At 50.0% G+C, this 17,247-nt stretch overlaps 1 protein-coding gene across 1 annotated transcript; it reads left to right on the top strand.

The window, feature by feature from the left end:
• Nucleotides 1-896: 896 nt before the first annotated feature.
• On the top strand, nucleotides 897-13,147 carry peli2 (pellino E3 ubiquitin protein ligase family member 2; the record flags this gene model as incomplete). Its single annotated transcript, XM_084438201.1, has 6 exons — nucleotides 897-1,179; nucleotides 5,695-5,824; nucleotides 8,771-8,872; nucleotides 10,009-10,206; nucleotides 10,554-10,742; nucleotides 12,569-13,147. Exons 1-6 carry the CDS (start codon nucleotides 1,103-1,105, stop codon nucleotides 13,145-13,147), a joined length of 1,275 nt encoding a protein of 424 aa, XP_084294327.1. The 5' UTR covers nucleotides 897-1,102.
• Nucleotides 13,148-17,247: the final 4,100 nt, after the last annotated feature.

Genomic DNA, 17,247 nt, shown 5'->3' with positions numbered 1-17,247 from the left:
GTAGGTGTAGAGGTTTATACAGGCCCATGCAGTGTTGCGGCAAGAGACTTGCTAGACTGGTGGTTAGGTTGCAGAAAAGCAAATTATGAAAGAGTGCTAGAGTCCATAGGGTTAGATGTTGTAAAACAGTAATCATAATGACAAGGTAATCAACAACCACTGAACAACTGGCTCTAATCCACCTCATGTGCCCCACCCTGCTTTGTACAAGGCTGGCCAAAAAGGCCTGCTGTGCTTTCTGGGTGTAAACTGTATCCAGTTTTCTTATGAGGTAGAATTGCTGACTGCGTGTTTGAACAATGGCCTACAAAAGGGCTGATTTGGCTATTGTTCCCCCTGGTACTGTGGCCCCCTGTAGATAATTACAGACATGAACAGGCAACACAAAGAGACATCGGGCAGCACGTTAATCATGCAAATAAATGCAACGCAACACTGGCCAGTAACTCAAACATGTGTGAACTGCCCAAATGTTAATGTGTCCACTTACTATGTGAATGTACAGTATAAATAGTGAAAGCTATTATCCCTTTAAGAATACACAGATTCTAACCTTTGTTTACATAATAGAAGGTGCCGCCTCAAATCAAGACACGGCCATGTGAGGCAGATGCTCAAGGGGTTTGAAAGTGTAGAATATTCTATGTCGAAAACGAAATGACGCGTTTAGAGTACTGATTAAGATTGAGTCATCTGCATTTTGGTACATATTTAAAGGTAATTTAAAATAGACAAAAGTCCACAAACGTTGAATGTGGACGTGTTTTATTATCTCCCCCCATAAAAAGTAAAAGACCAGTGAATGGTACAGTCCACCCCCTGCTCTGGGCTGTTTTTGTATCTGCTTCAGAGCTGATAGAACCGCTAAGTTCCGTAAATTAGGAGTTGCTGGGAAAATGTCCTGTGAAACAAAGTTTTGATTCCATGATTGACAAGAAAACCGGACGTATCTGGTCACAATACACATTTAACTGGATCTGCAGTATACAGATGGCAGTCTATCACGCTCTTTGAAGGGAATATCTCTTTATCTTCTCTCCATCCGAGCGGGCTGAGCGCATTTCGACCGAGAGGCGCCTGCTGAACACAAGCAAGAAGCCTCATGTTTTCACCAAGCCAAGAGGAGCACTGCGCCCCGTCCAAAGACCCGGTCAAATACGGAGAGCTGGTAGTTTTAGGGTAAGTCAAGCTTCGACGTTTTTTATTGAATACAAAATACTTTCTACATCTAAAGCCAGTAAAGTTTCTGAGTTTTCAGCTCTGAAAACACGCGGGTTGGAGTTATTTCCCCCCAGATAGTGGATTTTGAGAGTTTCTGGCTATTTTATGGTCAACAATGGCAACTAAAGGACTAAAGCTTGTTTACTCAGGCAGCTCTTTGGAGCCTCTCGTGCGCTCACGTTACTCAACAAACCAGACACGTGCGTATAATCAGAATTCCATATCGTCTCAGCTGGAGGTTCGATCACCTTCGTCGGTGCTGATAATGTACAACGTGGACATTACAATTATAGCTACAGTGTAGGCTAACCAAAAAGAGAGGTTTGTCGAGAATGTGGCCGTTGGGGTGAGGGCATGAAAGAAAGTCTGCGTATGTGGAAATCATCTAACTTTGCAACAACTGCACCAAGGACTGCGCTCCAACGCTGAGCACAAGTAAAGACTGGATTCAGGAAGGTTTAGGAATTCGGAAGTGGTGATGTCCCCTCCCCCAGCCCTCCCAGTACTGTTGCGTAAAAAGACACCTCAGAACAGCATAATGTAGAGAAGAAGTAAGTTACATTTCCTATGGTCGTTCCTGTTGATTCAGTAGGCCTACACTCTCTCTACAAATATGTTTCAGCGCTTACAGTTTTTTCCCCTAATAGAGTAGACCTAGCCTAGTATACACACAATAGAGTGTAGATAACAGAATCGGCATATTCTTTACTTTCTACGTGTCAAAAGTTAGTCGTAGTTATTTGTAATGTTACTTTTTGATAAGTTCTTAACTTGTTGAATTATTCTCAGTGATCCAAATTTGAACCCCTTCAAACATAGCCTATGTGACTATAACATCAGTCCCACTTAGTTATGTGATAAGTCAAGTAAGCAAATTACTCTTTATATTATTATTGTTATCATTATGATTATTATTTTAAATATATATGTAGCATAGTCAGAGAAATCAAAGAAGTAAGCTAGGCTGCCCTGAATTACTTCTACCTGCATAGGTTAGTATGACGGTATCTTATTTCCCAGAATCCTCTTTCATTGGCCACTCAAGAAAGTACTCTTCTTTCCAGCCGTGTTTGTGTGGGTTAGTTAGGCTGATATTTCCATCTGCACTCTTTACTTGGCTCCACATAATAAAGACACAACCACCTTTCAGTATTCTGCCATCAACTCTATCACTGTTTCCCTCACAAGAAAGTGTGGCCTTGTTCTGCATTCATGGTGGCATGCAGGTTGATGGAGAGGGTATGAAATAATGCATCAGTAGTTTCTCTGGTGTTTGGTGCTTTGTGAAGTGATGTATGGGGCGTCTGTTAAAAGCATTTTGGATTAGGTGCTTTTAAAAGATTTATGTAAGACCTGGAAGAATGGAGTTCTGTCCCTAGTCCCCCCCCCCCTTCTCTCCTTAGACACCCATACACACACCAGCAATCTCACACACACACTCTCACCCATACACACACCAGCAATCTATCACACACACACTCTCACCCATACACACACCAGCAATCTATCACACACACTCTCACCCATACACACACTCTCACCCTCCTTCCCCTGCCACCCAACGCCTGGTTTCTCAAAATGGTCACATATGTACATTTCAGCAACTCAGAAGTGACACATTGTGCCCTCTGAGCGTTGATAGGCCAGATAAAACAGAACCTGCTCCTCCCCGGTGGTGGTGGTGGTGGTGCCAGGCAGGGGCGAGTGGGCCTGAGGGAATGAAAGGAGGGATTGATCAGGGGGACACAGCCTGCGCCTCTCCCTGCCCCTCTCTGTCCATTGTGCCCGCTGGGAGACTGATCCTATTGATCAGACATTGTGCATCTCCCTCTCGAGAACCAAAGGAAGCTTCGACTCGGGGACGTCCCTGGTGCACTCAGACAGCACTGCTGTGGACCTGCCCGTCCGGTCGTCGTACCCGACACACGGTGACATCCTCTGATGGGAGCCCAGCCCGTTGTGGACGGGTTCTCAAGACCCCCGACGGCTCCAGGATTCATGCCCGCCTCGTACCCCCCCCCCCGTGATCCCCGCTTCATCACGCCGACGTGACCCTCCAACTCCACCGATGGCTCATTCAGTCTTGTGGTCGCCATTACTTTAACCAATCAACCAAGCCCGTTTTCCCCCACTCCGTTAACACTCTCCTGTTGCTGCCAGCCAGTGTGAAGAGTGTGCAGACTCAGGTGTGTGTGTGTGCGTGCGTGCGCGCGCGCCGTATTGAAGGGCTGTAGGACAGGTGAGAGCTAATCCTTCCTGCTAAGTACCGGAGGCTAAATCCCTCCTGTCTGTCTGGCACAGGTCAGAAGGGAAAGGGGATTACTATTAGCCTAGCTGGAGCGCGGCGTTAAAGAGGCCGTCCTAGCGAGCGCCGTGACACGGGGATCCAGCTGATAGAACAGGCTTCCTGTCAGTAAGGATGAATAATGAATTGCGTCTGAGTGGGTCTCTCGCCTAGCCAAGGGCTTTGCTCTGGAGGAGACACCCTACTACTGTGGTGTAATATCGTCACGCTAGGCTGACAGGGCATGAACCCGTCGAGGCCTCCGCGGAAGCGAGGCTACGACGGAGGCCGAAGACCGACCAAAAGACTTAAGTGGACGTGCGGCTTCCAGATGTGGATTAACTGAAGAATCAGCCAGCGGTCAAGCTCGTTCCTGATGACGACGGGGCTACTCTGGCGGCGGATATTTCGCGGCTGTCGTCGCGTCACTCCCGCTCGTCCTCCCGTGCGGGCGCGATGGCCCGGCGCCTGACCTGCGGTCGGGTCGTCCTGCCGACCGCCGCTGTGCTGTCTGCTGACCAGGACCATGTGTTTCCCAGCCTGCCTGACGGAGTGGGACAGGTGGTCTGGCCAGGACGGCAGGGAGGAGGAGCAGGACGTGGTCACTGCCGTGTCATCGAGGTTGCAATAATGAACTCGTAGTCTTTTTTATTTTTTATTGTCCATCTAGCTTAATTAGTATTTTGTGTGTGTGCGTGCGTGCTTGTGTGTGTGCGTGTGTGTGTGTTAGAGTGCGTGTGTGTGTGTCGTGTCGGAGTGTGAGCGCGATGACAGAAGGGCCTGTGTGTTGGACGGAGGAGAGCATGGGGCGTCCCAGCTGTAGCGACCAGCTGGTGGACGGTGCGAGTATTGGCTGGAAGGTGCTCCTCCATTCACCAGGGACCCCCCACAGAACAGCACACAGCCCAGGGACCCCGTTTGAATTCCCCTAAAATACAACCCTCCTCCCTCCCCTCCTTGGGAGTCATCTTCCGACCCGACTAAATAGGACGGTAAAAAACCGTGCGCCCGTCCCCACACACAAACCTACCATGACCAAGGAAGGCAAGGAGAAGGGCCAACAAGAGTCCAAACAAGGCCCCGGAGACCGGCAGAATCACAAGGGCTCCTAAAGATAGAGAAATAAAAACACGCCGCGTTACGATGAAGATATTTTGTCGGGGGGGGGCGGGTATTTTGAATCGAGCCAAGTCCAAAATCCATCCACGCCCGTTTGGGAAGCCGTGTGGCTGTCGAGCCGTGTGAGTCAGCACTCCTCCCAGTCCGGGCCGTCCCCTACAGGCCTGACTGACGCACATCCTCCTTCTCTGGGACAGGAACAGCTGGAGGTCCGGCATGACGGAGGAGCCGGCGATAATGCGCGTTACGTAATAATAACCCGGCCATAATCCAAGGTGGCGCTTAGACTACTAATAAAATCAACGTGGTCCTTTGGCCCGTGCACTAATGAAAATGGATATCGAAGGTGCTTTCCGTTTCCATCCATAAAACACCCAGGATAGGACGTGATTTCAAATCATGTTTTGTTTGTCATTCTGTTCAAACAGGCACAGCCTGCCTTCAGCTATCATGTACACTTTTTTTCTTGTGGTATGAAAGCCAACTTATTACTATAATTATTATTATTAGTAGTAGTACTAGTAGTAGTAGTGCTACTACTAGTAGTACTACTACTACTACCACCACTACTACTACTAGCCTATTACTACTACTACTACTACTACTACTATTACTACTACTACTACTACTACTACTACTACCACCACTACTACTACTAGCCTATTACTACTGCTACTACTATTACTAATAGGTAAAATTGCACAGCAATTGTTACAGCATCAAAAGACAACAAAAGTAACACAGACTAGAATACAAATTCACAAACGATTTTAAAAAAATCTACAGAAATGTACAGCAGTGCAAATAAACAAGTGTATGACAGTAGGTAGGTTCCTTTGCATGCCCCGGTTGTGCAAACAAGGTTGTGCAAACAACAACATCTAAGGTGTGCAAGTAAATAATCCAGTCCTGTCTAGGGAGTCATAGCACCCTCCCAGCTGACTCAGATAGACTAGACTGCAAATCTACCCACTACTTTGTGATCATGAAATCACTTACTCATGTTTTCTCTCTATCTCGTGCACGCACTTCTGTGTGTGTCTGTGTGTGTGTGTGTGTGTGTGTGACAGGTACAATGGCTCCCTGCCCAATGGAGACCGTGGCAGAAGGAAAAGCAGATTTGCCCTGTACAGGCGGACCAAAGCCAACGGTGTCAAACCCAGCACCGTCCACATCCTCAACACGCCACAAGCCAGCAAGGTAAACACAGTGAGCAGTGTGTGAACGTAAGAACAGTCAACAAAGACTGGCGTTCATTTAAGAACCTATCCGGCCGTATCTAACTGAGGAATTCATCCGAAGTAGCAGTTGTAGTCGACGAAACAAACGTTGTTTTCAAGCCGAGACCTCTGTGACATTTCCAGCACAAAGGCCTAGCCAGCGCTCCTCACTGTGCCTTCTGGCGGAGTGTGTGTGTGTGTTTCAGAAAACTGCCCCGTCTAGTACAACATGTCTGTCCTCTCACATTCCCTCGCTCGGTCTCCTAGCAGAATGACTAAACAAGCCAGAGGGCTCGCGGAGCTGACGTAGGCGCCGGGCCCAAGCACTCGCTTCAGAACACTTCCCCTTGTTCTCGTCTCACTACACTGGCTGAACGCCCTCTGGGTTGAGTTGTTCTCTCTCTGGGTTGAGTTGTTCTCTCTCTGGGTTGAGTTGTTCTCTTTCTCTCTCTTTCTCTGTCTCTCTCTCTTTCTTTCTCTCTCTCTCTCTCTCTCTCTCTCTCTCTCTCTCTCTCTCTCACACACACGCTCACCCTGCCGTTAGTCTGTAGATTGTTCTCATGGGGACAGAGCTATGTGTGCTCGCTGCGGGCCGATAAGAGCCGGGGGGGGGGGGTCGTTTCTCCCAACGCCGGCCACCCTGCCGTGAAACCGCACCCTGCCGCCTCACGGCACGCCACGTCGTCACCACGCGAGGGGGGTCGGGGGGCTTTACATGAGGGGCGCGTTTCCAGCGGCAGAGCTCAGTCGGCGTTGACCTTTCTCACCCTTCACCTCCCCTCCACCCTGCCGCCCCTGCTACCATCCCTGGATTAGCGGGGGTGAAGCTAGGAGGAAGTCGTTGCAGTCGCCTGACCTCCCATGTGCAGCTGTACACACTCACACACACACACACACACACCACACGCACATATGCTCAGTTGAAAATAGCCGTTCCTTCAGTGGCAGTCAGGAATAGAAGGCTGTTTTTGCGTTTCCCGGGCCCCCATTGGTTGTTCTCGTTTCGCCACGGCGGTGGCGACACTGGGGAATTTACACAGGCCCTCTCCACTCCGTGAACCACCAAAAACATGGCCTTCCTCCCCCCGCGCTGTAGAGCCTGATCAAATCATGTCTGTGCCATTCAGTTTGTTTCTCTCTCTCTCTCACCTCTCTCTCTCTCACCTCTCCCTCTCTCTCCCTCTCTAAGTCTCCTCCCTCACACACAGAGTGGGGGTCCCATGTGGGCCCGGGCAGGCAGGCTGGCGGAGGGAGCGTGGAGGCTCACATGGCCGTGCTCTCTGGTGCTCACGGCCCGATAATGAGGAGCCCATGATCTCTGCCACTCTGCCAGCCTCCCATTCAAATCCTGCCTCTGCTCTATAATCTACCCACTTGATCTCAATTATAGGGGTCTGTGTGTGTGTGTGTGTGTGTGTGTGTGTGTGTGTGTGTGTGTGTGTGTGTGTGTGTGTGTGTGTGTGTGTGTGTGTGTGTGTGTGTGTGTGTGTGTGTGTGTGTGTGTGTGTGTGCGCGTTTTCCCCTGAGGGCTCCCTAACAAAGGCTTTAGGCCATCTTTCTCTCTCTCTCTCTCTCTTGTTGTTTCCATATAATTGGGTCTCGCACAGACAATTGATGTAAAATGGGGGCGAGCCAAACGTCGCATGGAGGACAGAGCAGGTTGCCCCGTCACGCAGGAGTCGTTACGAAGCTCCCGGCCTCCTCCTCCAACGCGGCCGAGTTCCTGAACTTCGTTTGACCCCCTCCACCCTCCCCCCAATTCCGCCCCGCCACAGGTGGAACGATTTGGCGACGTTCCCACTATGATCCAGACAAGCCTCCCTGTGTCTGCGCTGACGGGGCTGTCATCTCCGCATCTCTCTCTCTCTGTCTCTTTCTCTCTCTCTCTTTCTCTCTCTCTCTTTCTCTCTCTCTCTCTCTCTCTCTCTCTCTCTCTCCCTCCCTCCGCTGTCTGTTTATTTTTTTTATTTTTTTTTACTGTGCGTTAGGGCAGCACTGATGACCCAGTTTCCCCTCTCTCCGTCTCCTCTGCTCACGTGACGGACATGTTGGGGAAATGAAAATCACAGATTAGGGTGGACTGGTTGGCTGGCTGGCTGGTTGGTTGGTTGGATGGATGGTTGACTGGTTGACTGGCTGGCTGGCTGGCTGGCTGGCTGGCTGGTTGGTTGGCTGGTTGGTTGGTTGGTTGGCTGGTTGGTTGGTTGGCTAGTTGGTTGGCTAGTTGGTTGGCTAGTTGGTTGGCTGGCTGGCTGGCTGGCTGGTTGGCTGGCTGGTTGGCTGGTTGGCTGGTTGGTTGGTTGGCTGGCTAGTTGGCTGGTTGGTTGGCTGGCTGGTTGGCTGGCTAGTTGGTTGGTTGGCTGGCTGGCTGGCTGGTTGGCTGGTTGGCTGGCTAGTTGGTTGGCTGGCTAGTTGGCTGGCTAATTGGTTGGTTGGCTGGCTGGCTGGCTGGTTGGCTGGTTGGTTGGTTGGCTGGCTGGCTGGCGGCATGAACCCAACACAGACGCTCTTCCACATCTCCCAGCTCAGCTGATAGCCTGGCCTCTGTTGACCGAGTCTTACGGTCACTGTCATTGCAGTGCCAACTTCACAGGAACATACCGACCCCAACCCCTCCTCCTCCTCTTCTTTGCCCCATTCCATGAATTCCAGTCTTTTTTTTTTCCGGTCCAGCGATATAATAACGAGGGCGTGTCCGTCTCTGGTAGTCGCCCCTCACGAGTGCTGCGGCGAAGGCGTACGGCACGGCAAACTCGCCACGTCACATGACCGCTCATCCCCATGGAAGCTCAGAGGCTCATTGTTGTCACGAGTGTTGTTTGTAGTTTGTCTGTTTGACACCGAAAGTGTGTGTGCGTGTGCGTGCGTGCGTGCGAAGCATATCCATGTCATACTGACCTCTCTCCTCGTGTGTCTTGCGTGCCAGGCGGTGAACTGTAAAGGGCAGCACAGTATCTCCTACACGCTGTCCAGAAACCAGACCGTGGTGGTGGAGTACTGCCATGACAAAGACACAGACATGTTCCAGGTAAGCCTGCCGCTTCCAGACCAGGCTTCATATATATATATATATATATATATATATATAAATATATATATATATATATATATACCGGGTAGGATGTGCAGAGTTTTAACGTTTGAAGTGAAGTTGTCTGTCTCTTATCCTGCCCCGTATGGCATCGTTTTGGGTAGTGTTTCTGCAGCGTTCTCACTCCTCTGCACTTTTTTTTCCCTGTCGCTTAGTCTCCCCCCCCCCCCCCCCCCCCTGAGTGAACACACGTGCGCTCTCTGTGTACCATAAACTGTTATACTCCGGCACGCCTCTAAATCTACAGCCCAGAGACTGCTCCTGTCTCCTCTCCTCCCTTCTCCTCTCCTCCCCTCTCCTCCTCTCCTCTCTTCCCGTCTCCTCCCCTGTCCTCCTCTCCTCTCTTCCCCTCTCCTCCTCTCCTCTCTTCCCGTCTCCTCCCCTCTCCTCTCTTCCCCTCTCCTCTCCTCTCTTCCCCTCTCCTCCTCTCCTCCCCTCTCCTCCTCTCCTCTCTTCCCCTCTCCTCCTCTCCTCCCCTCTCCACCTCCTCCTCTCTTCTCCTCTCCTCTCTTCCCCTCTCCTCCCCTCTCCACCTCCTCCTCTCTTCCCCTCTCCTCCCTCCCTTCTCCTCCCCTCCCTCCTCTCCTGTTCTCTTGTTAGTGTTGGAGACACGTGCTGCACATGCACCTCTTTATCGTGTCCATATGTGTGAGAACGGCAGCAGTAAGTCAACAGAAACACACACCCTGCAGAGCAGCCAGCCAGCAGGCAGGAGCCCAGCCCAAGCACCCCGGCCCAGCTGACTGAGGAAGTGAAGATGGGGAAATAGATTAACCGTTCATTCCCTATTTTACTGTATGTGTTCTTTACTGGCGACTCCCCGGTCATGTGATACATGTGTGGTGACCTGATTCTGTGTCATCTAGTCTGAGGCTCACGATGACGGTTACTGACATGGAAAATATTACCTTCCTCCCCCACCCCTCCTCCTCCTCCACCTCCCTCCAACCAGGTCCATTTTGTTTGACAAACAGCTTTTGCTCAAACATTACGGTTAAGGGTTATGGATTACCTAACTGTACCGACCTTACCTAACCGTACTACCGTTACCTAACCGTACTGCCTTCCCCCAGATCGGCCGCTCCACCGAGAGCCCCATAGACTTCGTGGTGACCGACACGGTGTCGGGGGGGCAGGAGGGCGAGGAGACGCCCATCACCCAGAGCACCATCTCCCGCTTCGCCTGTCGGGTGGTCTGCGAGCGGGCGCCGCCCTTCACCGCCCGAATCTACGCCGCCGGCTTCGACTCCTCCAAGAACATCTTCCTGGGGGTGAGACCGCGCCGGAGAGCATAATCAAAATAAATTAGATTATTGTGTTTCTTGGTAAACCGTCGTGGTGCTTTGAAATGGACAGCCTGGGTGTTCCACGGTTGCTAGTAAACATGTGAAGGTAGACGGGTACGCTCCTATTTTTATAGCTTGAAACGCAGCCAATCTCCCTCAAAAGATTGCCTGGAATGCTGTGTGCTTCCCAACCAGACACACAGAGGAAACGGGATTAGCAAACACAGTTTATATCTGCCCCAGTTTTGCGCAAGAGAGCAACATCGTGTGCCTCTGCGTTTGCCTGCGTGTGACGTTGTCTCCCCCTCCACCCCCCCCCCCCCCCCCTTCAGGAAAAAGCGGCCAAGTGGAAGAACCCGGACGGCCACATGGACGGCCTGACGACCAACGGGGTTCTGGTGATGCACCCCAGAGGCGGGTTCACGGAGGAGTCCAAGCCGGGCGTGTGGAGGGAGATCTCGGTGTGCGGAGACGTGTACACCCTGAGAGAGACGCGCTCCGCCCAGACCCGCGGCAAACTGGTCAGTAGCGGCGCTCGCGCTCCCCCGAGTCCGTCATCGTGACCGCCAACCGCGCAAGCCGCGGTTACGGGACGTTCAGAATTTATAGGAGGGGGGGTCACTAAAGGACTTGGGAGTGCTCGGAAATAAAAGTGCATGACAGAAATATATTTTTCTTTGACCGTCCCCGAATGATGGGAAGAAAATGATTGACCCTCCCCCACCAAATAGGCAATGTTCATTTTAATATGATTACTCAAAATAAGAACAAAACAACTTAAACACAAAGTTAAAATCGAGTCATCCACACGGCGTGTGCAGAATCTACCCTCCTCCAACACTTGGTTGTTTCCTCTGTCTTCCGTTTTAGAATCAGAACAGGTTCAAAGAGGCCCCTAATTTTGCTGATTAATACTGATTACGGTACGTTACACATGTTACTGTAATGTAACTACGTGTTCCTGGCCTACTAGGAAGACTAAACGGGCCTCATGTCGGTGTAGTCTGTTCTCGTTACACGCAACTCGCTTAATCTACCCGTAATCACCAGCAGAGCGCCACTGATTCGCCAGATGCTGTGTACGCCCACTGTCTGGATAGGCCAATCACAAAGATCGATCAAGGGCAGCCAAAGAGAAACGATAGCCTACACCGGGATCATACAAAACAGCTTTCTGAATTCCGAAAAGCTGAAGAAACAGCTTTTTTGATCAATTCAAATTTGTATGACCCTCCCTGAAACTTAAATAAAAAAACTGTAACCCTCCCATGAACTTCAAACGGTCCCCTACAACTCATTAAGAGTCATTGTATTCAGTAGACAGCGTTGTTCCACCCTTCAGTAAAAACCATTACCAAACATTCAATAGCTCCGAAGTACATACTGTACCAGGGCCAAATCTACCCAGCGGGTTCTCAGACTGGTTTCAGCGTGAGACTCTTGCGAACGTCCCTCCCAGTAGCTCTCGCCCTAACGGAGGATCCCAACTAAGGCGTGACTATCACTGGTATTTGTTTATTTTCAAAGCCATTATTGTTAAAGCAATACATTGCGATATTTGGACCTTTATAAACATGTCTGGTGCTAATTCTCCAATTAGATTTACTAAAAGTAAGCTGAATCGTCCAAACAGTCTACTCAGAAAGATAATACATTGACATTTATTACCTTTTAAAACTCACGCCCCGGAACGCAGCATTCAGTCGAAGTGCGCATGCGCAACGTTGTGCTTAAACAACATAGTAGTAGCTAACTATTCCGACTATATATATATAACTATGGATATCATGCGTTTTTTAGCTCAATGATATCATGGTGGAGGTGAGAAAACAGAAGCGAAACATCACGGAGGAAGCCAGAAAAGAAAAAGACAATCTGATAACGTTACAAAAGTGCACTTACTTGCAGAGCCTATGGGGTCGCAGTTCCGAGGAAACCAGAGAAAACGCTATGTATTGCTTTAAACTTCCACCTTACATTTCGTCTCTGTTGGGCTGGAGTCTTGGCTTGATCAGCTTCTTCTCAGGGTTCCTCAAGTACATTCTGAACTTGGAAGGGCTGCTTTTTTCCATGATGCTCCTTATACTTGGAATACCTTACAACAGACTCTAAAGCTTGAGGTCTTTCCTTCAGTCAGGAGTTAAAGTCCATGGCTCTAGACCTTTTTTTTTTTTTAAAGAAAATTTTTATTATTATTATTATTATTGTACATTGCATGTGTTTTGTTGATTTGTGTCTGTGTTAACTCGTCATCACTGTAAATGAGGGAAACCTCAGTGCTTCAGGAGTATAAATAAAGGTTTGAAATGAGATGAAATAACGGAAGCGGCCGTGTCGCCCCCTGCAGGTAGAGCACGAGAGCAACGTGCTACAGGACGGCTCCCTGGTGGACCTGTGCGGCGCCACACTGCTGTGGCGCACGGCCGACGGCCTCTTCCACGCGCCCACCCAGAAGCACCTGGAGGCGCTGCGGCAGGAGATCAACGCCGCGCGGCCCCAGTGCCCCGTGGGCCTCAACACCCTGGCCTTTCCCAGCATGCAGCGCAGCCGCGCACTCTCCTCCCTGGAGGACAAGCAGCCCTGGGTCTACCTGGCGTGCGGCCACGTCCACGGCTACCACAACTGGGGCCACCGCTCGGAGCAGGAGCCCAACGCCCAGCGGGAGTGCCCCATGTGCCGGACGGTGGGGCCCTACGTGCCGCTGTGGCTGGGCTGCGAGCCCGCCTTCTACGTGGACACGGGCGCGCCCACGCACGCCTTCGTGCCCTGCGGACACGTGTGCTCGGAGAAGTCGACCAAGTACTGGTCGGAGATCCCCCTGCCGCACGGCACGCACGCCTTCCACGCCGCCTGTCCCTTCTGCGCCACCCAGCTCAGCCTCACCCAGGGCTGCGCCAAGCTCATCTTCCAGGGCCCCATCGACTGACCTGGGGGGGTCCCCTCCTCTGGGGGTGGGGTAAGGGGGGTGGGGGGGTGGAGGCAGGCGCGCCAACATGCTGTGAAACTGTTCCCTTTCTTCTGTGCTTTCTTTTCTGCTATTATGACCCGACTGTGGAGAGGAGAGCTGCCTCAGCTGTGGCCTGTGCCAAGACTCCACGGAGAGCAGCCCGAGGGCGGTGGTCCATTACGCTGTGATTGATTCGGACTCGCTCCGGGGTCTTTGGACGGCCGCAGCGGGCGTACACGCAGACAACGGCCACAACAACACACACAGACGCGGGGCGCGCTAGACCTTTGGGCCGGACTACAGAAATCCCGACGGAACTTCGACTGCCAACGACACGCTGAGCTAAACCTCTGGGCCGTTTTTAACTGCAATTGCTGCTGGTTTTCAGGAGAGGGGCTATGAAATGAGGCTGGAATATAGCATAGTTTTTCACTCTTTGTCATAAATCATCAAGTCAGCCCAGATTACAGCGAGCAGGTGTAGCCGGGGTCCGAGGAACATGATTTGGCCAGAGCCCGACAGCTGGACTGTTGGCTGGGAGAGCCAGCGCGGTTCACGGTTAGCCGGGGTAGCTGCTCCCCCTTGGCTCCTCGGCCCCGGGCCGTGACGGTCTTCGGGACATGCAGCTGACCCTCCCGGAGCTCAGTGCTGCTCTGCTCCCTGGAGCCCGGAGAACAGACCACTGACACAAGTCAAAACAACCCCTCTCTTTCTCTCTCTCCATGTACAGAGATGTATTTGAGTGCCTGGGAACCCCAGTGAAATCCTGGGAATATTTTTGCTAGATGACAAAAAAAATAGCTATTTTGTTGAGGGCGAAGGATGAGAGAGTGTATTTTACAAACAGAAAATAGTATAAATGTTACCCATGTGGATTCCTTTCCACCTTTTTATCTTTCTAAGAAGTATTTTACTACACTGAGGCCCTTGTACAGTTTTCTAATGAAAATGTTAATATATTTTTCTCTTGCATAACTATTGTTGTGCATGTGGTTTGGAACACAGGGGTGTGCTAGAATGTGTCAACACTCTTGTGTTCTGCTGCAAACCAACTGTGTTCAGCTTCTGCTGGGAGTTAAAGCTTCCCTCTCATGATCTCACCTCTCACAAGGCTACAAGAGGCTACAGGAATCAACCCTGTGGGGACATGATGACAGTGAATGTGTTGAAATGCATGGATTCTCCTCACCATTGGTGCTTTAGCTTAAATTGTGCTATTCATTCACTGAACAGAGCGGTCTGTTCCTTCTAAATGTACTGTAAAACAGCACGGGTGTCTCATGATATCAACAAGGCCTTGTGGTTCCCAAGTGAAAGGCGTTTTATTATTTTTATTTGTATGTGTACTCTGCGGCACATCCACCCACACCTGCGAGCTGGCTTTGGTCTTGCCCAACACTCAAAGTTACTGTGTTCAATCTGCACTGTTTGAATTCTTAGCTTTAACTCATGCTGGGTGTGATCCAGTGATTTGTACGCTACCAAGCCCGGGCACAGTCACAGTGTGCAGCATCAAAGGATCATACCAAAAAATGTAAGGCGGGGGTGTTTTCTCCTCAGAGGGCCGACTGTGACCCAAAGTGTTAAGCCGTTAAATGAACTTTAAGCCAAACGCGTAGTGGAAAGACGACCAACAAAATGTTGTTGTTCTGGATGACGGACTCTGAGGTTAATATTATCATGCGCAATGCCAAATTTGTCAAATCCAATTGTGTAAATGGATTAACTGGTCCGAATACTAACTTTGTGAATGAGCGCAGACATCGACGTTGGGGAAAGTGCAAATAACTTTAAACTAAAGAATCAGACACATCTGTGCACTCGTCTTTGATGCTGGCTAGCTTGACTGTGCCCATATTTAGCAAGTAGCCGAAGATATGCATACAGTACAAACCATCACTACCATAGTAGTTGAAATGATAGGATAGTGAGCATTATAATACGGGGATGTCAATAGCAGTGTTCTTCTTATAGCCGTGTACGAGTGACAGAATCAGTGAATACGGTTGAAGAGATGGTCATTACGAGCTATTCTTGTCAGCTGTGCCTAGAAGCCACATGATTTGGGCTCCGCGTATGGGTCTCTACTGTGCACAAGGGCTCATATCCCCCGTACCTACGCCTCTGGGTCTCTACTGTGCACAAGGGCTCATATCCCCCGTACCTACGCCTCTGGGTCTCTACTGTGCACAAGGGCTCATATCCCCCGTACCTACGCCTCTGGGTCTCTACTGTGCACAAGGGCTCATATCCCCCGTACCTACGCCTCTGGGTCTCTACTGTGCACAAGGGCTCATATCCCCCGTACCTACGCCTCTGCCGCGCTCCCCTTGTCGACAGACACACCGCCTCAGTGGGCTGAAGCAGGGGCATGGAGACGGACGGACGGGGGTCGCAGGGCGGCTTTGTTTTGTCGTTTCGTGCGACTGCCGAGCGCGGTGGAGGAGCCACATCCTACAGTAGCATTCCTTCTGACTGTTTCAGCAAACCTCCACTACACTGTGCCCACCGCTGACTAGACCACGCTCTGGAACAGCTGCACGCAGCACTGGAGCTGCCACAAGCATTCCTCCTAGAAGACATGGGTGTGGTTGGTTGGTTCAGCCCAGGGCCTGGCTCTGTGCGTTCGTCTCCTTAACTCTGTACACAGGTCATAGCTCGCACTGATGCTCCCAATGCCTACTTGCAAAAAAATAAATATACATTTTTAAAAACATGATGGTGTCTGCCTTATTTGTTTTGAATGAGTTGATCAGCCGATTCATCTTCAATCGTTCTGGTGATCGCGAATGAATAACACGTCTATTAAGGTAATCCTATCTATGTAGGCCTACTCTATAATTATTACTGTCAAAAGTATAGAGCTCGTGTTCAGACCATGAACCCTTTTAGAAGTGTCTGGAGCTCATCTAAGTTTAAACAAGCGAGGGGCGGCTCGTGTATTTCTGTAGAATTGTAACTAGGGGAAGATAAGAGCCCCCCTGCTGTTCATGTTAATCGTTAGTTCATCACATCTCACAGAGTGGCTTTCATTTAAATTGCAAGCATGTTGCATCATTCCCCTGTTCACGCGCGTCCTTTCTATCAATTTGGCTACATGTTGATAGTGTTGCTATCAAAGACATATTTAAGATAAACATTTTTGAGACATATTCTTGAAGCATATTCTGTTGTATCATGTTGGTCTGCCAAATCTCAAATTTGACCCTACAATATGACACATCAGCAATATTGCAGTTTATCTGCATACAGTGTGTAATCTGCTGTTAGTGTGTAATTCCCATTAGCTACCACACGAGGGCACCACTCCCTCAAAAATAAGGTGGTGGTGTCTATTAGCGCCTCAGGCTCAGATCAGCAACCGTCACAGAGTTAGAGAGATATAAATGTTTTTTTTGTTTGTTTGATTTTTAAACAAAATGAGAAATAACTGACAATTGTTGAAACAAATAGGTGCATCAAAACTGTGCCTTTTCATCCTGTTCATCCAGTGCATGCCCCCAACTCTTCTGAGTGTTTGCAATGTATGGGCCCCATATGGATATGGGGGGACTGTGGGAGTTTGAAATTCACACACTCTGAACTCTCCTCTTCTCTCGCTCGAACGTCATTAATGCCATTATGTAAGTTCCGGCCTATTCTTCCCGCATATGCAACATATATTACAACTTTTTACGACAAGTAGGCCTAGCCTAGTGACAGTGGGAATGGTGGGCCCAAGTAATACCAGTCTACAGTTTTCCCGTAGGCCTATTTGTCAGATAATTAGGCTATATATTCATGTTAAACGATTATGACATTTTCCATCATACGCAGCCTATGTGACATCAACTCCACTAAAATAAGGGCCCATGAGAGGATTTAAATACATAACGTGTCATGTAGGCAGTTAGAGAGGGACGGAGCAGTGGGATGCCATGCTACCTAATTAACATTTCTCAAGTAGATGGGGGGAGTTCATGTGTCTGCTCCCGCGCCTGTTTCTCTGAATGACAGAGAAGACACTGAAGGTGACAGCATGCTAATTTGCAGATCATTGGTTGGCTTCCCTGCCTTATGCGGACAGGGTTATGCAAATA

This window comes from Borostomias antarcticus (genome assembly GCF_949987555.1).
Source record: "Borostomias antarcticus genome assembly, chromosome: 5".
In the NCBI taxonomy this organism is placed as follows: domain Eukaryota; kingdom Metazoa; phylum Chordata; class Actinopteri; order Stomiiformes; family Stomiidae; genus Borostomias; species Borostomias antarcticus.
Note: the sequence above shows the minus strand (reverse complement) of the source record. Positions and strands in the feature narration are given on the sequence as shown.